Source organism: Salmo trutta, chromosome 1 (genome assembly GCF_901001165.1).
Source record: "Salmo trutta chromosome 1, fSalTru1.1, whole genome shotgun sequence".
Lineage (NCBI taxonomy): Eukaryota > Metazoa > Chordata > Actinopteri > Salmoniformes > Salmonidae > Salmo > Salmo trutta.
Genome location: NC_042957.1, coordinates 67,090,545 through 67,115,591, shown reverse-complemented (window position 1 = coordinate 67,115,591; position 25,047 = coordinate 67,090,545). Strand labels below are relative to the sequence as shown.

At 44.6% G+C, this 25,047-nt stretch overlaps 1 protein-coding gene across 2 annotated transcripts in view; it reads left to right on the top strand.

Moving 5' to 3' along the window:
• The first annotated feature begins 800 nt into the window (after positions 1–800).
• LOC115205751 (sterol regulatory element-binding protein 1) overlaps positions 801–25,047 on the top strand; it is a 30,576-nt gene continuing 6,329 nt past the window's right edge. The window contains exons 1-13 of one of the 2 annotated variants that reach the window (XM_029772048.1): positions 801–1,131; positions 4,138–4,725; positions 5,918–6,081; positions 6,319–6,462; positions 9,690–9,908; positions 10,571–10,688; positions 11,320–11,480; positions 14,753–14,969; positions 15,193–15,377; positions 18,875–19,133; positions 19,948–20,114; positions 20,258–20,426; positions 20,790–20,898. In XM_029772048.1, the coding sequence (XP_029627908.1) occupies positions 1,029–1,131; positions 4,138–4,725; positions 5,918–6,081; positions 6,319–6,462; positions 9,690–9,908; positions 10,571–10,688; positions 11,320–11,480; positions 14,753–14,969; positions 15,193–15,377; positions 18,875–19,133; positions 19,948–20,114; positions 20,258–20,426; positions 20,790–20,898 (2,603 nt within the window). In that variant the 5' untranslated portion in view covers positions 801–1,028. The remainder of the gene's footprint in view (positions 1,132–4,137; positions 4,726–5,917; positions 6,082–6,318; positions 6,463–9,689; positions 9,909–10,570; positions 10,689–11,319; positions 11,481–14,752; positions 14,970–15,192; positions 15,378–18,874; positions 19,134–19,947; positions 20,115–20,257; positions 20,427–20,789; positions 20,899–25,047) is intronic. The other variant, XM_029772058.1, reaches the window with a different exon arrangement.

Below are 25,047 nucleotides of genomic sequence, written 5' to 3'. Positions count from 1 at the left end.
TTTTTGTTATTTATTGTTTGAAGAAAATGTTGTTTGCTTTGACTTTATGCTACATGTCATTGTCCAACCAAAAGGGACTTCCATGAGCTTTGTCAAATCAACCCTGTTAATCTCGTCTTGCCCTAAAAGTTTTGAAGCCGCACTGGGCACTGTACGTATGTCCCTCCATATATTTAGCCTGCTCCCCCTTCCCCTCCACTACTCCAGGAGAAATACATGATGTAACCACGGGAGCCAAAGTCGTGATGTCAGATCACCCCACTCGGTTTCCGAGTTCCCCATTGGTCGATTTCTCTGGTTCTACAGGCAGAGTCATCACTACGGGCCACACAAGCTTGAACAGTTGTTAGCCCACCCCTGCTTGGCGTTGATTGGCTGTTAAGGACAAGCCCATAATAAACATACCAAGGCTATTGTTTTCCAGAGGACAATACCATTTTCTCGATTATAAAACGTTATTAATGCATTATATAAGTGCAGACCACGAAACAAAACAAATATTAAAAACATGACATGATATTTCCACGTTCAATTTATGTATTTGGCACTTGAAGAAGCGTATTAACTTTGGATATGTATTTCCCCACAGTGTTCATCCTACATTATAGTAGTTTTCAAGGAACACTGCTTTTTATTCTTTGCCATGCAAAATAGCCATGCACAAATGTAAATACCATGGACATACTGTATTTCGTCCTGGAGTTGCCAGTCAAAACAGGTATGAGACTATGAAGGGGGAGACAAAATTCACAGGTGGTCGGGGATTGGCTAGAACAAGTGTCACTCATTAAGCGCTCTGTTACTAGCTAGCCAAGCATGTGGATCTTCAATGAGCACTGTTTAGCGTGAGAAGTGTGCCTCTTGGGCATCAATATGAAGACAGAAGAAGGCACTATTTGACAGATCAATAACAGAGTTTATCTCACTGGAATTATTGCAAATGTAGCTAGATACACAAACATCGATTTAAGTGGAAATCGTAAGTTTTTAGCTACAGTGAGTTAGCTAACCATAACGAGAAAGCAAAAATGAACTTGTCTTTTGACGATCAGTCACTGGATAATCTGGATCCAACCATATCCCTAAATGACCCCAGCGATATTGACACGGCTCTGCTCAATGACATTGATGGTAAGAACGTTAAGCTTACTAGTAAGCTAGCTAGCAAAACGGACAACTTGAACTTGGTAACGCGTTAGCTAGTTTTAGCTAACTATCCATAGCTAGTTAGCTATTGTTGTTGCGAACGTTAGCTAGCTAGCCAAACAAGTGACAGCAATAGCAGCAACACATAACATTACATGAAACAGCTTGTACACATAACGTTACTGAGTGCGGTACCATTAACTACGTATAGGCACCCAGTGAGTCATTTTGAATGATGTACAGCTTAGTTAGCTGTCATGTTAACAAGTTAGCTAACTAACATTAGTTATGACCTTAAATCAAATTTACGAGTTTTATATTTGACTCAAACAGTAACGTTATGAGGTAGTAGGAGAAGGCTTCCTTCTCTCAGGGTCGAGGAGAATCCTAGCTAACCTTAAGGAACTAGCTAGCTAGCTACTGTCTGAGTTCGGTGCTTGTTTTTCTGTTGTTGCTGCTCTCGTTTTTGCGTTTTGGTTGTGATCTAACTCTAGACACATTTGTATCTGCTATTTTGCATGTTATTGATAAGTTAAAACAATGTGCATACTACACGAGCTGATATTTCCCTGCTAGTTTGTGTGTGATGAACAAAGTGCCCCGCCCCCTCCAGCTTGTCCTACTGACATCACGACGAGGTTAATGTCGAGCATTCCCTGTCGGTTCTATAACATGAATCATGATCTCACCCATATATCATTCATATTTATGTATGAATTAATCATATGTTGCAGTCTTATTAATAACATGTTAATCGTTTATATTTAAATTAGTTAAACGATATCAAACCTACTTACATTAATGCATCAGTGCATTCAATTGAATGGTGGCTATTCGATTCGTTGGTGCTATTAACTAATGTTATTTGTCAGTATGATCAATGGCTGGTTGTTTGCCAACAAGTGCTCTGCTGCAGCATCTCACCCTTCATTGATTCCATGCACCCACCCTAAAAATTGACCGAGAGTAACCCAGCACTAAATTGTCCCATAGTAACCCCTTCTCATTGAAACCACCAGTGCTTCCTCTCTTTCTATCTTGGGGGCTGGTCTGCATTGCAAGTGTCTGAGGCACTTTCTGATTGGTCGGCAGCGATCACCTCATACAAAACATTGGTTTACAAATCCAGGCTAGTTAGACTGCTGTGGCAGTGCAGACAGAGAGCAGAAGCATTAAGTGTGTTCTGTTATTACTGGACCTAGTCCTTATAACATATGGCTATTAGCTTGATGATTTGGTCTAAGATTAAACAAAGTGGTCTTTCTCCTTGCCAGTGAACAGCCTCCTCACTGTGCTGCCTGAAACTCATTTGGGATAGCCTAGCCTACAGCCTATTTCTGTTGGAAATCCAGAAGAATAAGCTATACTGTACTAACGAAGGTTTCTCATAGACAATAATTGTGAGCATCTCTAGCTTATGAAACAAGTATGCTATACAGTGTATTACCCTAAAACAAGGCCTGTATTATTATTATTATTATTATTATTATTAGAGAATAAAGTTTTCAGTGTGAGTAATTAACTTGTTACTATTACTCAGTTCCATGTTCTAATGTTTTATTTATTTATTTTATTTTATTTCACCTTTATTCAACCAGGTAGGCAAGTTGAGAACAAGTTCTCATTTACAATTGCGACCTGGCAAGATAAAGCAAAGCAGTTCGACAATATACAAAAACACAGAGTTACACATGGAGTAAAACAACATACAATCAATGATGCAGTAGAAAAAAAATAAGACTATATACAATGTGAGCAAATGAGGTGAGATAAGGGAGGTAAAGGTAAAAAAGTCCATGGTGGCAAAGTAAATAAAGTATAGCAAGTAAAACACTGGAATGGTAGATTTGTAGTTTGAAGAAAGTTCAAAGTTAAAATATAAATAATATGGTGCAAAGGAGCAAAATAAATAAAATAAATAAATACAGTAGGGGAAGAGGTAGTAGTTTGGGCTAAATTATAGATGGGCTATGTACAGGTGCAGTGATCTGTAAAGGGCTACCATGCCATGTTCACATGGAGGGTGTAGCATAGCATAGTAAACATCACCCTTGATTTTCATCAACACTCAATTCTTCTTGCGTCTCCATCCTCACCTACTCAGGGTTGTTGTCCTTTTGACAGACCGTGTGCATCATAATGCTGTGAATAGTAGTGAAGTAGCTGCAGGTCTGGGATGGTGGGACTGTGATCATAGTGTCTATTGTGTTGCCTGTCTTGCTGTGGCCCTTTTGTGGCATAGAGCCAGTCTGCTCTGCAGCAGTGGCTCCATAATAACTGCATTACTGACCGCTGACCAGGACTGCACTGAGCTGACCCCATTTACTGTCCTGCTCTACTTCTCAGATCAGGGCCCATATCCACAAAGTATCTCAGTATGGGTGCTGTTCTAGGATCAGATCTTTTGGGTTCATGATCATCTGATTCATTATGATCAAAACTGATCTTAGATCAGCACCTACTCTGGGACACTTTATGAGCCCAGTTCTTGGTGTTTTCTAGTTGAGTCAGGGCAGAGATTAAGTGACCCATTACCATGTGGTGTGGAGAGAGAGAGATGGGAGAAATGCTCTGTCAGTCAGTCACCCAGTGGGTCAAGTCTTAATTTAAGCCTTTTGTTGACAATCGTGAAATGCTCCGATTGGATTACAGGGTTTTATCTCTGCTCCATTCAGAGGCCCAGAAACCTAGTTTGGTCATTGGGAGGCACGCTGTTAAGATGTTCAAAATGAGTTCACTATGGAGTGAACAAAAGGGTCTGCTCTGTGTGTGTACAGCTGTTTGTTCCAGCCTAGCTTTAACAAATTCAACTAATGATTCAACTAATCACAGTCTTCAATTTAGACTACTTTGTTTTAGTTTGGCCTTATTTGACCCTCTTCTCCTGATTTCTGTGGCAATGTCATGGTTAACAAGGTATCCCTTGTCTCTCTCTGTCGCTGGTTCTCTCAATCTATGGAGTACTCTGACTATATCCCCATCTCTCCTCAGACATGCTGCAGCTCATCAACAACCAGGACATGGTGGAGTTCAACCAGGACATGGCGGGTCTCTTTGACCCCCCTCAGTTCACAGGGGTCACCCCTACCCAGGACCTCCCTGCCCTCAGCCTGCCCCACTCCATCCCTTCCCCTCCATCCACCACATCCTCCTCCATCCTGAGCAGCAGCCCCCACCTTGATGCTCTCCTGGGGCCCCCCATCATCCGCAGTTCCTCCCCCCCAGACAAGGCCTTCCACCCCCCCACCTTCCAGCAGTCACCCCTGGCCCAGGTCACCACCTCCACCCCTGTACCACTACCCAGGCCGCAGCCAGCTCCCCAGCAGGGCTCTCCATCAGCCCAGGCTGCTCAGGGTCTCAGGCAGCCCAAGGTGGACCTGCCCCTGCCGGTCCTCTCCCCCCCAGCCCCTGTTCCAGTCCAGCTTCCTCCCCCAGCCTCCTCCCCCCATACTGTACCCGGCCAGAGCCCCGTGTTCAGCGCTGCCCCCCAAGCCCTGTTCACCTCTCCTGCCCCCCAGCTGCCCCAGGCCCACGCCCAGCAGATCCGGATTAACTACAGCACCCAAAATGGCTACAAAGGTGAGGAACAGATTGTCTCTATTCCTCTGTATTAATAGTTGAAATGCTGGTAGTAGATAGATGAGAGTCTACAATAGCAGAAAATAAGGCCAAGGGAGCAAACGAATGCAAGGAAACTTAAAACTGAGTCACTCCCCTAATCCTGACCCCTTCCACGTGGAGATGAAACATAGCTATTTTAATGGTTGTAGGGGTTTCCCCATGTCTCTCTCTCTCGCTCTCGCTCTCAAGGCGAAAGGTAGGGACTGAGAATGGACACTGGTATACAAAGCACAAACACTCACTCCCTGAAGAAAGCCCACTTGGTGTTATGTTATGAGGAGGTAGAGTTGTGTTCTATGGTGCAGTAACAGTAGTAGTTCAGCATGTTTCCAAAGGAGAGTCAGTGGGTTACTCAACCTCCGCTGACTGTCAGTCAAAATCCTAATCTAATACCCGCTGGTCAGAGTGAAGGATCGTCCCTGCGGCTGAGAGAGGGTGTTTTGTCTACACTATCTATGAGCCACATTCAGATATACACACCTTGCCTGCGTTGCATACCTGTGCAACATTGTCCCTTTAACAGTGTTATGAAACTACAGTAAGAGAACTGCCCCATGCAGCCATGCCCCAGCATTACAAACCTACTGACTCTGTGTAGACCAATGTCTTTACAGCCACCTAACACACTGTTATGTTACACACACTGCCTGCTACAGTCATCATATCGTATGTTTTCTAGAGGTCAAAGGTCATTCCTACAATGATAATCCATACTGATATCGGTCAGTGACTCAAGTGTCTTTATAGCTACCAAACGTACCGTAGTGTACACTCCCTGCTTCTGCCATTATCACATAATGATATCACTCACCAGAGGGGAAAGGTTATACACTACTAAGCCACGCAAAAAATGTATGTGAACTTTGGCCTCGCCAAACACTTATGGTGACGACAGTACGGGGAAACATTTTTATGAAATGTATGCATTCACTACTGTAAGTCGCTCTGGATAAGAGCGTCTGCTAAATGACTAAAATGTAAAATGTAATATGGTGTTTTGGTTTTACAGCTGAACTATTTCAAACACAATTGAGTCCATACTAGCAGGACGTTTTGAACCGAGAAATGAATATTTAAGTAGTCCCTCCTTGTTTCAGGCAGTTTTCTTCCGTTTGGTGCCTAATGAACATGACCCTGATTATTTTTCTAGCTGTCAATCATCAAGGAGGCCCTGCCCAGCCCATGGTCAGCCTGTCGTCGTCCCCTTCCGGCGTTCAGCCAATGACCATCCAGGCTCTGACCACCACGGCTCCCCTCCTGACCACCTCAGCAAGCCCCCCAGCTCAGACCATCGCATCACACCACATTCAACAAGTTAGTTTGTCCACCTGGAGTGAGTGTGTGTGTGTGTGTGTTATGTTTGATGAGACTCATTAACCCGAAGAATATCACCACACCAGAAAAAATGATTTGTTCTTTGTATTGAAACCTATTATTTTACTAGTATTTGTTTCATTTCTAATTTATTTCAATGGAACAGAACTGCTCCCTCAGCCTTATAGTCTAATCCTCTATCACTCTCTCTCTCCCTCGCTCCTCCTCTCCTCTCAGGTGTTGCTCCAGCCCCAGTTTATCAAGGCTGAGTCTCTGCTGCTGACCACCCTGAACCGTGACCCCTGTATGGTCACTACTGTGGCCTCTCCATGCATCACCTCCCTGGCCACCACCACATCCCAGAGCACCCACTCACTGCAGGTAGGAACACATCCTAGAGCACCCACTCACTGCAGGTAGGAACCACATCCTAGAGCACCCACTCACTGCAGGTAGGAACCACATCCCAGAGCACCCACTCACTGCAGGTAGGAACCACATCCTAGAGCACCCACTCACTGCAGGTAGGAACCACATCCCAGAGCACCCACTCACTGCAGGTAGGAACCACATCCCAGAGCACACACTCACTGCAGGTAGGAACCACATCCCAGAGCACCCACTCACTGCAGGTAGGAACCACATCCCAGAGCACCCACTCACTGCAGGTAGGAACCACATCCTAGAGCACCCACTCACTGCAGGTAGGAACCACATCCCAGAGCACCCACTCACTGCAGGTAGGAACCACATCCTAGAGCACCCACTCACTGCAGGTAGGAACCACATCCCAGAGCACCCACTCACTGCAGGTAGGAACCACATCCCAGAGCACACACTCACTGCAGGTAGGAACCACATCCCAGAGCACCCACTCACTGCAGGTAGGAACCACATCCTAGAGCACCCACTCACTGCAGGTAGGAACCACATCCCAGAGCACCCACTCACTGCAGGTAGGAACCACATCCCAGAGCACCCACTCACTGCAGGTAGGAACCACATCCCAGAGCACCCACTCACTGCAGGTAGGAACCACATCCTAGAGCACCCACTCACTGCAGGTAGCAACCACATCCTAGAGCACACACTCACTGCAGGTAGGAACCACATCCTAGAGCACCCACTCACTGCAGGTAGGAACCACATCCTAGAGCACCCACTCACTGCAGGTAGGAACCACATCCTAGAGCACACACTCACTGCAGGTAGGAACCACATCCTAGAGCACCCACTCACTGCAGGTAGAAACCACATCCTAGAGCACCCACTCACTGCAGGTAGGAACCACATCCCAGAGCACCCACTCACTGCAGGGAGGAGCCACATCCTAGAGCACCCACTCACTGCAGGTAGGAACCACATCCTAGAGCACCCACTCACTGCAGGTAGGAACCACATCCTAGAGCACCCACTCACTGCAGGTAGGAACCACATCCTAGAGCACCCACTCACTGCAGGTAGGAACCACATCCCAAAGCACCCACTCACTGCAGGTAGGAACCACATCCTAGAGCACCCACTCACTGCAGGTAGGAACCACATCCTAGAGCACCCACTCACTGCAGGTAGGAACCACATCCTAGAGCACCCACTCACTGCAGGTAGGATCCACATCCTAGAGCACCCACTCACTGCAGGTAGGAACCACATCCCAGAGCACACACTCACTGCAGGTAGGAACCACATCCCAGAGCACCCACTCCCTCCAGTTAGGAACCATCACCACAGCCCAGACCACCCACTCACTCCAGTTAGGAACCATCACCACAGCCCAGACCACCCACTCACTCCAGTTAGGAACCATCACCACAGCCCAGACCACCCACTCACTGCAGTTAGGAACCATCACCACAGCCCAGACCACCCACTCACTCCAGTTAGGAACCATCACCACAGCCCAGACCACCCACTCACTCCAGTTAGGAACCATCACCACAGCCCAGACCACCCACTCACTGCAGTTAGGAACCATCACCACAGCCCAGACCACCCACTCACTCCAGTTAGGAACCATCACCACAGCCCAGACCACCCACTCACTCCAGTTAGGAACCATCACCACAGCCCAGACCACCCACTCACTCCAGTTAGGAACCATCACCACAGCCCAGACCACCCACTCACTCCAGTTAGGAACCATCACCACAGCCAGACCACCCACTCACTCCAGTTAGGAACCATCACCACAGCCCAGACCACCCACTCACTCCAGTTAGGAACCATCACCACAGCCCAGACCACCCACTCACTCCAGTTAGGAACCATCACCACAGCCCAGACCACCCACTCACTGCAGTTAGGAACCATCACCACAGCCCAAAGCACCCACTCACTCCAGTTAGGAACCATCACCACAGCCCAGACCACCCACTCACTCCAGTTAGGAACCATCACCACAGCCCAGACCACCCACTCACTCCAGTTAGGAACCATCACCACAGCCCAGACCACCCACTCACTCCAGTTAGGAACCATCACCACAGCCCAGACCACCCACTCACTCCAGTTAGGAACCATCACCACAGCCCAGACCACCCACTCACTCCAGTTAGGAACCATCACCACAGCCCAGACCACCCACTCACTCCAGTTAGGAACCATCACCACAGCCCAGACCACCCACTCACTCCAGTTAGGAACCATCACCACAGCCCAGACCACCCACTCACTCCAGTTAGGAACCATCACCACAGCCCAGACCACCCACTCACTCCAGTTAGGAATGAGATGATAGGAATAGTAATGTCATAAAGTAGTAACAGCATTTATAAAGTGTCATTTTCCTGAAGAAAAATTATCCAAAAGTATTTTTATGGTAGTGGAAGAATACAAAGTATTGTGGTATATAGGACATAGTGTCAAACATACTGCCTGTTGTTTGAGGGGGAAACAAACTCAATATACTTGATGATGACTAAAACTGAATGGAAACTGTAGAAATGATCTTGGACCTACATTCATAGAGTTTCCTCACTGTCCAGCTCACTAATGCAAAATTCCCAAAAACGATGGATAGAGAACAATTTCTTGCAAACTTTAACGGTAATGGTATCTAACACATTTTCATTGCGGCCCTCTGGATGTCGTTGAAGACCGAATGCCCCCCCCCCCCCCCCCCCCCCCCGCCGCGGGGCAAAATGAGTTTGACACCCCTGATCTAGATGCTACTTTAGTGATTTGTCTTCTTAGAAACAACGTCTCTCTTCCCTCTTTCTTCCTCCATCCCTCCCTCCGTCTCTTTCTCTCCTCCCTCTTCCTTCCTTCCTCCATCCCCCCTCTCTTTCTCCATCCCTCCTTCCCTCTCCCCTCCCTCTCCATCCCTCCTTCCCTCTCCCCTCCCTCTTTCTCCCCTCCTTCTCTTTCTCCATCCCTCCCTCCCTCTCCCCTCCCTCCCTCACTCCCTCCCTCCCTCCCTCCCTCACTCACTCACTCACTCACTCACTCACTCACTCACTCCCTCTTTCTCTCCTCCCTCTCTTTCTCCCTCCCTCCCTCTTTCTCTCCTCCCTCTTTCTTTCTCCATCCCTCCCACTTTCTCTCCTCCCTCTTTCTTCCTCCATCCATCCCTCCCTCTTTCTCTCCTCCCTCTTTCTTCCTCCATCTAGGCTCTGATGAGTGGTGGCACCTTCCTGACCACAGTGCCAGTGATGATGGACTCTGACAAGCTGCCCATCAACCGTATCACAATCAGCAGTAAACCTATGGGCCTGCCCCCCAAGGGCGAGAAGCGCACCGCCCACAACGCCATCGAGAAGCGCTACCGCTCGTCCATCAACGACAAGATCCTTGAGCTTAAAGACCTGGTGGCCGGGACTGAGGCCAAAGTATTAATATTGGAAATATATACGTATATTTAAAAAAAACATTACATTTACAAAATGTTATTTGCAACATACATTTTAAGCAGGAGATTCCCATTGAGATACAGTAGAGCTTTCAAGAACTGAACCATCTGACAGAGAAAAGTAACTGCCTGTGTCCAAATACCCATACTAGCGTACTACATTCTGCATACTCATTTAGGCTGATCTAGTAGAAGTCACTTGTCTTTTCCGACTCGAGTGTTTGACAACAGCTGATAATCAGATAAATTGACGCGCTGTACCAAAACGAACGAATGGCAGGAGTCAACGCAATCGCATATTAGATGACTCATTTGGAGTACTATTACATTTTTTTAAATACTATACATTATATATTTTTTTGCATACTGTTTTTAGTACGCTAGTATGGGTATTGGGACACGGCCACTGTTTTGTTTGTGGATTCCAATGTCAAGATGTTAATGCTGTGTTCGTATTATATCGAGGGAAGCTCATTGGTTGCGTTGAAATGCATACTGTTTATCAGAGGCTCTTAAAATCTTGCATTAAGTTTGTATTCACCTTTTTCATCTGCTAAGCAGCTCAACAAGTTGTTGTATTTACCTTTTTCATCTGCTAAGCAGCTCAACAAGTTGTTGTATTCACCTTTTTCATCTGCTAAGCAGCTCAACAAGTCGGCAATTCTGAAGAAGGCGATAGACTACATCCGCTACCTGCAGCAGTCCAACCAGAAACTGAAAAAAGAGAACATGGCCCTGAAGATGTCTGCCCAGAAAAACAGTGAGTGGTTTTAACATTTTAGTCATTTAGCAGACGCTCTTATCCAGAGCGACTTACAGTAGTGAATGCATACATTTCATTTCATTTTTGTACTGGCCCCCAGTGGGAATCGAACCCACAACCCTGGCATTGCACACACCATGCTCTACCAACTGAGCCACAGGTTCTTCTCCTCCCTGCCCTGGCTCTTCTTCTCCTTCTATGCCTGCCCTTTCCTCTCTTCCATCCTCCCTTTATCGTGATCCTATTGTTATTCATTACAAAGAAGAAGGATTCTTCATGGCTAAAGCTTTTAATTGCTTAAAGAAGTGCTTTGTGAAATGCAGTCATTTTCTGATAGCTAGTGCTGGTTGTGCTCGAATCAAGAGCTGGGCCTGTATTCATAAAGCGTCTCAGAGTAGGAAAGCTGATCTAGGATCAGGTTCCCCCTGTCCATATAATTGTATTCATTATGATTTAAAGGCTGAACTGATTCTAGATCAGCAGTCTGAGACACTTTATGGATACAGATATAGTTGTCATAACAGTGTGATGAGGTTGGCCTGAACTATTGTGAGGATGATCTTTTCTTTCTCTTACCTCCCTCCTCTCTTTTCCTCCTTTCTCTCTCTCCCTCCTCTCTGCTCTCCAGAGTCTCTGAAGGACCTGGTAGCCATGGAGGTGGACGGCCCACAGACAGACGTAAAGAGCGAGCTACCCACCCCTCCGCCATCCGATGTGGGCTCTCCCACCTCCTACTCCCACTGTGGCAGCGACTCAGAACCCGACAGCCCCATGGGGGAGGACAGCAAGGTGGGTTTCACAACCTGAGACGTGAAAACTCACTGAAAAAGCATTGAGTGAAGCCAGTCAGGATACTGAATGTTACCTGTTACTAGGGTTGAACTTTTTGGGGAATATTCTGAGGTGGAAACTTTCCGTGGGAGTTAATGGGAATTAACGGAAATGTATGCAAATGAATATTAATACCATTTAAATGTGATGTTTTTTGCATTGGATATATTTACCATATCATATGGAGACATAAACATAAACCTTTTACCTTATCATAAGTAGACATAATTGCAAATGATTAAATCCTTCCAATAGAAATAACAAAACGATTTTGTTATGAATTGAACTTCAATTAAATGAGTTGACTCTTCACATGGCATCTTCCAAAAACGTTTTCAACGTACACCTGTAAAATGATAGTCTAGAAACTAAAGCTTTGGTTGTCTTCCTCTCAGGCTTCCATGTCTTCTCCCTGGACCTCCTCAATGTCTATCTCTTGAACATCAAACTCTGAGGCCTCATTTTCACTGTCACTTTCTGACCTTGTTGAGGATGGCTCGTTGTCAGGCTCAAAAATCCTCAAATTTGCCTGGATGGCCACCAATTTTTCAAGCCTTGTGTTGGTCAGCCTGTTGCGGGCTTTGGTGTGTGTGTGTGTGTGTGTGTGTGTGTGTTCCCAAACAAGTACCAGTTGCGCTCTGAGGTGGCTGATGTTGGTGGGATTTGGAGGATGATGGAGGCAACAGGGGAAAGAGCCTCAGATCCACAAAGTCCCTTCCACCAGGTGGCTGATGAAATATGTTGGCACGACTGCCATATTGCATCTCCATCCCAAAGCCCTTGCTTGGAAGTGTATTTTGCCAGACTGCCAAGAACCTTGCCCTCATCCAGGCCAAGGTGGCGAGACACGGTAGTGATGACACCATAGGCCTTGTTGATCTCTGCACCAGACAGGATGCTCTTGCCAGCATACTTGGGGTCCAACATGTATGGGCTTCAGGCAGGAGTCTTCACGCATTTTTAATGTATTTCAGAACTGCAGTTTCCTCTGCTTGGAGCAACAGTGAAGTGGGCAGGGTAGTATGGATTTCTTCTCTTACATCTGCAGGCAGGGTCTGAACATCAGACAGGATTGAATTGTCTCCCTCAATCTGTGCAATGGCTACTGCTATAAGTTTCAGGAGTTTCAGGCTGCTTACCACTCTCTCCCAAAATACATCATCCAGGAGGATCCTCTTGATGGGTCTGTCCATATCGGCAGACTGTGATATGGCCGTTTCTTGGAGAGACACCCCTCCAGGAGATAGTCAAACATGATGACAACACCACCCCAACAGGTGTTGCTGGGCAGCTTCAATGTGGTGCTCTTATTCTTCTCACTTTGCTTGGTGAGGTAGATTGCTGCTATAACTTGATGACCCTTCACATACCTAACCATTTCCTTGGCTCTCTTGTAGAGTGTATCTGTTGTTTTCAGTGCCATGATGTCCTTGAGGAGCAGATTCAATGCATGAGCAGCACAGCCAATAGGTGTGATGTGAGGGCAGAACTCCTCCACTTTAGACCAAGCAGCCTTCATGTTTGCAACATTGTCTGTCACCAGTGCAAATACCTTCTGTGGTCCAAGGTCATTGATGACTGTCTTCAGCTTATCTGCAATGTAGAGACCGGTGTGTCTGTTGTCCCTTGTGTCTATGCTCTTGTAGATTACTAGTTGAGGGGGGGAGATGATGTAGTTAATTATTCCTTGCCCACGAACATTCGACCACCCATCAGAGATGATTGCAATACAGTCTGCTTTCTCTATGATTTGCTTGTCCTTCACTTGAACTCTGTTGAACTCTGCATCCAGCAAATGAGTAGATAATGCATGTCTGGTTGGAGGGGTGTATGCTGGGCAAAATCTCTTCCAGTACACATCGCCTGTGAGCGTCAGAGGTGAACCAGTTGCATACACAGCTCGAGCAAGACATTCATCAGCATTTCTCTGACTACGTTCCTCCATTGAATCAAAAAACTTCTGATTCCAGGAGGACCATGAGCTGTTGCTATCGATAAGGTGTCTGATTCAGAATTTTCACCTCGAATAGAAGTAGTGAGACTTTTGTCAGAGGTTACTTGTTGTGAGCGCCGAGGGAACTTTATGCACTTGGCCAGATGGTTCTGCATATTTGTTGCATTCTGCACGTATGATTTGGTACAGTATTTGCAAATGTACACAGCTTTTCCTTCTGCATTAGCTGCAGGGAAGTGTTTCCACACATCAGGTAGTACCTGTGGCATTTTCCTGTAAAGATTAGAAAAAATACAATTCCATGTACAGATAAATAGTTAAGCAGTTAGATTAAACAACTCCTTTGTAAGATAAATGTTTCAAAATGAAACATGTATGGAAACAGGTGAATTAACACTCCTCAGTTAGCAGGCTCAAGCAATTAAAACCCACATGGTAGCAGAAACTAACTATTATAAATTGTTACCAAGTTAGAAATTATTTAAACACATTTTGCTGTAGGCTACTATTTACTTGTTAACAAAAAATCATGTATGTCAAATAAAATATATTCACCCCACCCAGTATTGTAATCAAAACTTACCAGAAAGCATGTAGTCCTTGGCTCAGACAGTGTAGTAGTGTGGGCTCAATAGCATCTCATTCGTGTGCAAGATCTTGAGAATCAGCTGTACATGTGATGGAAGAATACACTGTGCATGCAGAGGGTTGCAATTCCATTGAATTGGGGATAGTTTAACCAAAATATGCCACAAGACCTAGAATTGCCTTATGTGTACCACAAAAACAGGTTCACTGTTACAAGCTAACTTTTTTGATGAATTTAAGCAAAATTCCCCAAATTCCAGGGCTTAACTTCCCATGGAAAACTTCCGGAAGAATTCTGGAAATTTACCGGAAAGTTTCCGACCCATTGCAACCCTACCCGTAACTAATGCTTCTCGTGACTTTGAGAAATGAGCTTGAAAGATGTTGGACTTCTCTGCTATAGTTACCAAGAATAGAACATTGTCAAAGGAAATGGTAATTCTCTAGCAACATACATCTTGTAGCAACAAGGCTGGAGACAAACTTAAACAGAGAAGCTAAACCGTTGTTTTGGTCAATGGCTAACCATTGGTGTCTCCAATTATCATGTAAAGTAAACTTATGATAATAAGTTATAGTTCTTAGTTCTAACTCCCTGATTACAATTCTAGTTCCAGTTCCATCTCTGCTTCTTGCTTTAGGTCTAATTCTAACCCTGACTCCTTGTGTTCTGTCCTCTCCCGTCCAGCCGGCGGTCAATCTGATGGACACGTCCTCGTCCACCCCGGGCAGTGCTGGCATGCTGGACCGCTCCCGCATGGCGCTGTGCACATTCACCTTCCTCTTCCTCTCCCTCAATCCCCTGGCTGCCATGCTGTGTGGCGGGATGGGCTCCAGCACCACCGCTAACAACCACGCAGTGCATCCTGGGACAGGCAGGAACATGCTGGGCCTAGACAACGCAGGTATGGAGGGAAAGAGGGAGGGTGGCGGAGGTGTGTATCTGTGTCTTACTCCTAGTGAGCTCATCTAATACTCCCATGTGTATTTTCTAGTAAGTCCATCTCTTCTTTGTCTGTGCGTGTGTTTGCGTGCGTGTCTCAAACTCATTATGTGTTGTTGTGTGTCCAAAAGTCATTCTGTGTGGGTGACTCCAAAAGTCATCCTCTCTCTGTGTTCTCCTCCTAGCTGACTCGTGGGGCTGGATGGACTGGGTGCTACCCACTCTGTTGGTGTGGCTGCTGAATGGTGTGCTGGTGGCTGGGGTTCTGGTCAGAGTGTTGGTCTATGGAGAGCCAGTCACCAGGCCTCACTCTGGATCCTCCGTGCTGTTCTGGAGGCACCGCAAGCAGGCAGACCTCGACCTGGCACGGGTGAGAATATGGAGAATGTGATTTCGTCAAAATGGCATCCTATTCCCTATATAGTGCACTACCTTCCAAAGTAGTGCACTATGTAGGGAATAGGGTGTATGGTGTTCACTCACTGCTGTACAGTGGTTCTTCCTTTAAAAGTTGCAAGCTTATGCCACGACCGTTAGTGGTAGATGGTGGCATTCTGTCATTGCACCACACTATCACAAGGGGGAGTTAGAACGCTGATCTATCGGTAGTCTAAACTGTGGCACAAATTGACTGTCTTTTTGTAAATTAATGGAAGCGTTTTCAGTCTGAGAGTCCTCTGGCACTAGAGTCCTGCATCAGGCAACAACAAAAAAACTGTCGGTGTGCCTGGAGTTAAGAGAGAACTTGGGTAAATACAATGGGTGAATTACACTTGACATGTGGACTGACGATTTTCCCAAAAATAGGCACGGTGGCCTTTTGGTTTCTCTCACTCTAAAAACAAATAAATAATTCAAATGACAAAACTGGCTTTATTTACAAATTATTAAGAATGTCTCACCCCATGTTCAAGAATGGCCTTTTTCCCTTAGTTCAGATTACAGCCGCTCACTTTCAGTTATTTGAAAAGGAAATTATCTCCAAAATATCGTTATATTGTGGTTAAACTCAAATATTTTAATATACTAATTGATAAAAAATAAAACTTTATTAATTGGAACCTTTATCAAGTGGAAGGGGGGAAAAGTAAGGAACTTGTCTGTCGGCCATGCATTAAAGACCAAAATTGGTTAAAGAAAATTGTGATAAATAAAAATATATACCAGTTTCATTTAAGGACCAAAAAAATGACAGCTGTGCCATATAGATTGCAAAATAGTTGGGAAAAGATAAACAGTTTTTTTAATGGTAAAACTGTGTTAACAAAAAAAAAGACATTGCGACCAAAGAGAACAGATGAAATGGACATCGTTTTCATCATACCAGCTTCTTTCAATGGTGCAACACGTTCCAGGGTTAGGACTGTAACCACCAGAGGACTTGAAAACAAAAGGGTTTAACCTTCTGAATGAATGATTATATTGAAGATAGAAGCCGCCTCTTAATGAGTTCTGAGAGCTCATCTGTTATCCAACGATTATTATTATCATTAGCCCTATAATATAATTATATAAAAGCCCCTTAGATAACTTGTTTTTCACAAGGGCTATTAGCAGGACAATAGACATGATGTGGTCCCAAAAACACCTCTCTGATATAGGGTCCAGCGTATCTCTTGATGTCAGAAGATAGTTGAAGAAACTTGAGTGAACTTACGGAAAGGCTCTGTAAGACTATATATAGTACTACAGAGCCTTTCTGTAAGCTGACTCAAGTTTCTTCAACTGTCTTCTGACTGATTAGAGCGATGTTGATGTTGTGCGATGATGCCAGCAGATTCCAGATTGCCTTTGCCGATCGCTCATCATCTTCAACCATCAGTGAGTCGATGGCTTGAATAGTCTCGCTGGAAATGGAATACAATGTAAAATGTGCAGCATACAGTAAAGACCAACAGTCAATTTATTTAAGCATTATTTTTAGCATTATTAGGCCTACTTTACAGTATTGTAGCCTACTGTACCTGTTCATTTTTCTGGGCTTTCGTGTTCGGCGTATCACCGGCAAATAGCACTGTCCGTGACCATAATCCCCAAGTCAAACAGTATTTTACCAACATGTTTAATTATTCAAGACTCCTTTCTCTTCTCTGTGCTGGAGTTCTTTGGATGGATCCATAATGAATTACTATGTGAATAAATATCACTGACTGACAGAGCTATTGGAATAAAGTAGGCTAATGAAGGTAACAAATCGTTGCTTACTGGAACACCCAAAGTCATCCAGTTGTTATAATAGGATTTGAAGCAGTAGCCTACCCAGGTGTGGTCAACTATTTCAGCACCGTTTCACACTGCTATGAGACAAGCATGGGGACTGGACTTGATAAATCAATGAGATTTTTATTTTCACTGAATCTCTGTTTGGGTATTGGTTAGCCTGCAATTAGGGTGTGGAAATGTTAGGATTATTTTGCTCTTCACTCGCAGTCACTTAGTAGCCTACTCCCGACCGGTCACGCTGTACAGTGCCATATCTTCCTAACAGAAACCCAGAGGGTTTAGTTTTTCTTGGAATAGAAACACCATAATGTTAATCAAATTAATTAAGATACATTTCGTATTCAATCCCATGTACTATGTTCTTCCAAAAAAGGTTTTAAATTCTCTAGTACAGCCAATATTAAAAACAGTCAAATGCTTCTCAAAGATGCCCTCTGGTGGTCATACTAGCACTAACTAGCATATATGGCAACAATGGCTGACACTTAAATAACGTGCCATAGAATTCTGCCGCAGCCCGCAAGCTGTGCTGCAGTACAACGCAACTTTTAAGAAGAACCACTGTATAATGTAGATAGAAACGGGGCAATCCAAGAGGTTGCAATAAAATGAATATCAAAACATAGTTTACTTTGCCCTATGTCATTATAAATTACACAGAATGAATCATTAGATTGTAGAGAACAATCTTATATTACATTTACATTTAAGTCATTTAGCAGACGCTCTTATCCAGAGCGACTTACAAATTGGTGCATTCACCTTATGATATCCAGTGGAACAACCACTTTACAATAGTGCATCTAAATCTTTTGGGGGGGGGGGGGGGGGGGGGTTAGAAGGATTACTTTATCCTATCCCAGGTATTCCTTAAACTTAACTTAAACTTGAATTTGACACTGACGAAAATAGAACGTTCGTTTGCTGTGACCGTTTAGACTGCTCCTCTGTAGGTTGTATCTCTTCCAAATTTGGTGTTGTGAGGTGGTAGCATTTGGAGGTGTTTCCACTGGTTGGACCAATCAAAATCAATTTGATACCTTTGTCATTTTCACCTCCAGATCCTTGGCTTTCATTGCCTATAACTGTGATCAATCTACATTGAGAGGGGCTGTTTCTATAGCAAAAAAATTTTTCAAGGGGGAAGACTCAGAAATACACAATGAAAACAGGAACAGATTGTCTTCGTGGAGGGTGGATATTGAAATTCAGTCTTTTAGCTTTGTAAATAAATATATATTTAGGCCCCATTTTAGTTGTGTATTCAGTGGATTTCATTTAGAAAACGCCAGTTGACAAACGCCAGTTAACATTCGAAGTTAGCGCCACTCTGCCGCGGAGCAGCGCCACAGAGTCCTATTGAGCAGTGACCGCTTTTTGATTGTGCCTGTGATGACATTCCATTCACTCTAAACATGCTAAATTCTCAAGAGTAAATTGTCAGAAACCTTTGAAACATATGTAACAGAAATTGGGTTTGGACTATTGTTTTTCTGACAATTATTCTATTGGATGGACATATTTCTATAAACCTTGAATTCATTAAGAATTGTATGGGTGGACAGTCGGAAGCTCATGCAGTCAACACACACACACACACCCATCCCCGCCACACTCTCACCCCCCCTCTCCCTCCCCCAATAGGGAGACTTTGCCCAAGCCAGTCAGAACCTATGGACCTGCCTCAAGGCCCTGGGTCGCCCCTTACCCACCTCTCAGTTGGACCTGGCCTGTGCTGCCCTGTGGGCGCTGCTCCGCCTCTGCCTCCAGCGGCTAGGGGTGGGTCGCTGGTTGGCTGCCAGGGCCGGGGGGCTCCGCGCCAGGGGGCTCCGGGAGGATGCGTGCAAGAGCAGCCGCGACGCTGCCCTGGTCTACCACCGTCTGCACCAGCTGCACATGACCGGTAGGTGGAAATTGGAAACTGGACTTGGCCTGTGGCTCAAATGCTAAGGGTAGGGCTAACCTTGTCTACTCACTCTGAGACAATGTTACTATCTAGTTGATTGATATGATTGATATGATACGCAACCGTGGCTACCATCTAGCCTCGCTACGCAACCGTGGCTACCATCTAGCCTCGCTACGCAACCGCAGCTACCATCTAGCCTCGCTACGCAACCGCAGCTACCATCTAGCCACGCTACACAACCGCAGCTACCATCTAGCCACGCTACGCAGCCGTGGCTACCATCTAGCCTCGCTACGCAACCGTGGCTACCATCTAGCCTCGCTACGCAACCGCAGCTACCATCTAGCCTCGCTACGCAACCGTGGCTACCATCTAGCCTCGCTACGCAACCGCAGCTACCATCTAGCCACGCTACACCAACAGTACATTTCTCCTTCTCCTCCAGACATTATGAACAAACTGAGCAATCTCAAACGTGTCCTGTCTGAAACAGAATTTAAGCCTCTGGTCCCGTAACCAGAATACCTCAGGGTTATCACCAACATGTCTCAGATCCTCATACAGAGGGCAATAAAACAAACACTAAGTGGATTTCGATTTCCCCAAGATCACACTGTAGGTACATTCTCTCCTCTGCAGTACTACTGTCCAATAGAGATTTATCCACTAGCTCCCTACTCCTACACACTTTATGTAGACCTGAGAGGAATTGATACGTTTTCAGGAGTCTTTGTCTGAAAAACCTGTGTTTTCTGTGTTTGGCTAAACAAACTGTCCATAATCAACGTGTGGGTGTGTGTGCGCGCAGGTAAGCTGGGCGGTAGCCACCTGTCTGCGGTTCACATGGCTCTGAGTGCTGTAAACCTGGCAGAGTGTTCAGGCTCCTGCCTGCCCGTGGCCACGCTAGGAGAGGTCTACGTTTCCGCAGCGCTACGAGTCAAAGCCAGCCTACCCAGACTCCTTCACTTCTCCTCCGTGAGTCACCGAGTTAGATTACCAAGTGGTGTGTTTGTGAGAGGGGCAGATGGAGAGACTGACTGGCTATAATGTGTGTGTCTGTCTCTGTGTCTCTACCTCTGTACTCACTCCTGGTTCTCCATGTCTCTCTCCATCCCCAGCGTGTGTTCCTGAGCAGTGCCCGCCAGGCGTGTCTCTCCTCCAGTGGCAGTGTCCCCCCGGCCATGCAGTGGCTCTGTCACCCTCTGGGCCACCGCTTCTTTGTGGACGGGGACTGGGCCGTCCGCAGTACCCCCAAAGATAGCATCTATAGCCAGGCAGGGAACACAGGTCAGTACAGTAAGCACACCTGCTGCACTGTCGGAACTAGAAGCACAAGCATTTCACTACACCCGCAACATCTGCTAAACACGTGTATGTGACCAATACGATTTGATTTGACCACCCCACACACTGGCTGCGTCCCAAATGGCACCTTATTCCCTGGTATATTAGTGTACTACTATTGACCAGAGCCTCTCAGAAGAATGAGCATTGAGAGGCTCTACAGGTGGACAGCTTGTGTCTTTATGAAAGGAAACACGTCATGGAAACTGGTTATGATGAAAGCAATATGGGCAACACATGTTTTCATTGTCTAAATTGGTTGCCATGACTATGCTAACCCTAATTCTTCTCTGTCTGTCTCCGTAGTGGACCCTCTGGCCCAGGTGACCCAGGCCTTCAGGGAACACCTATTGGAGAAGGCTCTGTACTGTGTGGCCCAGCCCCGGGGGGAGAAGAGCCCCAGTGATGGAGAGGGGTAGGTGCAACACACAGCCAAATAGTGTTCTCAGGTTATCTGCAGAAGTCTTAAAAATTGCCCTTATCAATCCCACAGAATTTTAGCTAGTGGTGGCTAAAGTTAGCTGACGTTTCTAGTGGCTATAAAACAACATTTAAAAAGACCCATAGACTACTTTCAGGGTGTGGAGAACCATCTAACATTGAGTTGTAAAATACAGAATGTTGACTTAATTTATTCATATTTTAGGCCTTATTTTGTCTTAAATTGTCTACAATCCCTTTTTGAACAAGCCTTTTACGTGTGTGTTCTCAGGGATAACTAATAGTTTTTTAAATACTTTTAACTAACTACAGTTGAAGTGGGAAGTTTACATACACCTTAGCCAAATACATTTAAACTCAGTTTTTCACAATTCTTGACATTTAATCCTAGTAAAAATTCCCTGTTTTAGGTCAGTTAGGATCACCACTTTATTTTAAGAATGTGATATGTCAGAATAATAGTAGAGAGAATGATTTATTTCAGCTTTTATTTCTTTCATCACATTCCCAGTGGGTCAGAAGTTTACATACACTCAATTAGTATTTGGTAGCATTGCCTTTCAATTGTTTAACTTGGGTCAAACGTTTCGGGTAGCCTTCCACAAGCTTCCCACAATAAGTTGGGTGAATTTTGGCCCATTCCTCCTGACAGATGTGGCGGATGAATCAGAATTAGTTGGGTAACATAGATAATTAAGATGTTTTATTAGCATAATATGTTTATGTGAGATACTTGTCATTAGAAAGTATCCCTTTGGACTCTGGTGTCTTTTAGTTGCACTTTTCCCTTAGCTGGGGCTCAGTCACTTGGGGCCCAGAGAGAGGAGAGGTCAGGTCAGGCTTGTCTTTTACATGTCCCTGAAGAGGACAGAATGGAACATTGTCTTCATATGTGAATGTGTCTTTACCTATTCTTAAACCATGTGAAGGGATGGCGTGATTAATGGGGAACCAATTATTTGTCTCCACAATGTCTCTGCGCAAGTCACTCCTCTCAGTGAGCTTGTCCAGGAGTGGGATCAAGAGGGGGTTTACTTGAGATGGGAGTATCTAGAGTTGACAATTGATATATGCCATTGGATGAGATGAAGTACCAGGAACGAGATTAGAACCTCGTCATTAGGGACCAAACTGAACGATAATTTATAGCGAATGTTATCTGGCTCAGGGATATTCCTTTCTAAAGTGTAAGGTCCCTTTGTGAACAGTTCCTAAGATCTGTTGTTCGTCATGTACGTTGAGAGGGGTGGATCTTGGGTATAAAAGATCTTTGTACTTTTGTGTAGTCACTTTTTCAATGGTTCATTAGGGATAGCGCATCATTGAAGGTCAAGTGCTTTTGCAAAAGCATCTTAATTATTAAAGATGTAGTTTACGTATAACTGACTGGTGTGTGAAGTTTGTAACTCTCCTCATTTGGTAATGCAGAAATTAGCCACCACAGAGCTGGTGTAACTGAGTCCGTTTAAAAAAAATATTTTTTGTTACTTTTATTTAACTAGGCAAGTCAGTTAAGAACAAATCCTTATTTTCAATGACGGCCTAGGAACAGTGGGTTAACTGCCTTTTTCAGGGGCGGAACGACAGATTTTTTTACCTTGTCAGCTCTGGGATTTGATCGTGCAACCTTTCAGTTAATAGTCCAACGCTCTAACCACTAGGCTACCTGCCGCCCCTACCTGCCGCGGTTTGTAGGCCTCCTTGCTCGCACACGCCTTTTCAGTTCTGCCCTCAAATTCTCTATAGGATTGAGGTCAAGGCTTTGTGTGATGGCCACTCCAATACCTTGACTTTGTTGTCCTTAAGCCTTTTTGCCTCAACTTTGGAAGTATGCTTGGGGTCGTTGTCTGTTTGGAAGACCCATTTGCGACCAAGCTTTAACTTCCTGACTGATGTCTTGAGATGTTGCTTCAATATTTCCACATAATTTTCCTCCCTCATGAGGCCATCTATTTTGTGAAGTGCACCAGTCCCTCCTGCAGCAAAGCACCCCCACAACATGACGCTGCCACCCCCGTGCTTCACGGTTGGGATGGTGTTCTTCGGCTTGCAAGCCTCCCCCTTTTACCTCCAAACCTAACAATGGTCATTATGGCCAAACAGTTCTATTTTTGTTTCATCAGACCAGAGGACATTTCTCCAAAAAGTACGATCTTTGTCCCCATGTCCAGTTGCAAACCATTGTCTGGATTTTTTTATGGCTGTTTTGGAGCAGTGGTTTCTTCCTTTCTCAGCTGCCTTTCAGGTTATGTCGATATAGGACTCGTTTTACTGTGGATATAGATACTTTTGTACCTGTTTCCTCCAGCATCTTCACAAGGTCCTTTGTTGTTGTTGTTCTGGGATTGATTTGCACTTTTGCAACAAAGTATGTTCATCTCTAGGAGACAGAACGCGTCTCCTTCCTGAGCGGTATGACGGCTGCGTGGTCCCATGGTGTTTATACTTGTGTACTATTGTTTGTACAGATGAACGTGGTACCTTCAGGTGTTTGGAAATTGCTCCCAAGGATGAACCAGACTTGTGGAGGTCCACAATATTTTTTTGTGAGGCTGATTTCTTTTGATTTTCCCATGATGTCAAGCAAGGAGGCACTGAGTTTGAAGGTAGGCCTTGAAATACATCCACATGTACACCTCCAATTGACTCAAGTTATGTCAATTAGCCTATCAGAAGCTTCAAAAGCAATGACATCATTTTCTGGAATTTTCCAAGCTGTTTAAAGACACAGTCAACTTAGTGTATGTAAAACTCTGACCCACTGGAATTGTGATACAGTGAACTAATCTGTCTGTAAACAATTGTTGGAAAAATGACTTGTGTCATGCACAAAGTAGATGTCCTAACCGACTTGCCAAAACTATAGTTTGTTAACAAGAAATGTGTGGAGTGGTTGAGAAACGAGTTTTAATGACTCCAACCTAAGTGGATGTAAACTTCCGACTTCAACTGTAAGCTGTGTGTGTTCCTCAGGGAGAACTAGTAGTCTTTTAAATACTTTTAACTAACTAAGCTGTGTGTATTCCTCAGGGAGAACTAATAGTCTTTTAAATACTTTTAACTAACTAAGCTGTGTGTATTCCCCAGGGAGAACTAATAGTCTTAAATACTTTTAACTAACTAAGCTGTGTGTATTCCTCAGGGAGAACTAGTAGTCTTTTAAATACTTTTAACTAACTAAGCTGTGTGTATTCCTCAGGGAGAACTAATAGTCTTAAATAAGTTTAACTAACTAACCTGTGTGTGTTCCTCAGGGAGAACTAGTAGTCTTAAATACGTTTAACTAAATAAGCTGTGTGTGTTCCTCAGGGAGAACTAATAGTCTTAAATACGTTTAACTAACTAAGCTGTGTGTATTCCCCAGGGAGAACTAGTAGTCTTTTAAATACTTTTAACTAACTAAGCTGTGTGTATTCCTCAGGGAGAACTAGTAGTCTTAAATACGTTTACCTAAGCTGTGTGTATTCCCCAGGGAGAACTAGTAGTCTTTTAAATACTTTTAACTAACTAAGCTGTGTGTATTCCTCAGGGAGAACTAGTAGTCTTTTAAATACGTTTAACTAACTAAGCTGTGTGTGTTCCTCAGGGAGAACTAGTAGTCTTAAATACGTTTAACGAAGCTGTGTGTATTCCTCAGGGAGAACTAGTAGTCTTTTAAATACTTTTAACTAACTAAGCTGTGTGTATTCCTCAGGGAGAACTAGTAGTCTTTTAAATACTTTTAACTAACTAAGCTGTGTGTATTCCTCAGGGAGAACTAATAGTCTTAAATACGTTTAACTAAGCTGTGTGTATTCCTCAGGGAGAACTAGTAGTCTTAAATACGTTTAACTAAGCTGTGTGTGTTCCTCAGGGAGAACTAGTAGTCTTAAATACGTTTAACTAAGCTGTGTGTATTCCTCAGGGAGAACTAGTAGTCTTAAATACGTTTAACTAAATAAGCTGTGTGTATTCCCCAGGGAGAACTAGTAGTCTTTTAAATATGTTTAACTAACTAAGCTGTGTGTGTTCCTCAGGGAGAACTAGTAGTCTTTTAAATACGTTTAACTAACTAAGCTGTGTGTGTTCCTCAGGGAGAACTAGTAGTCTTAAATACGTTTAACTAAATAAGCTGTGTGTATTT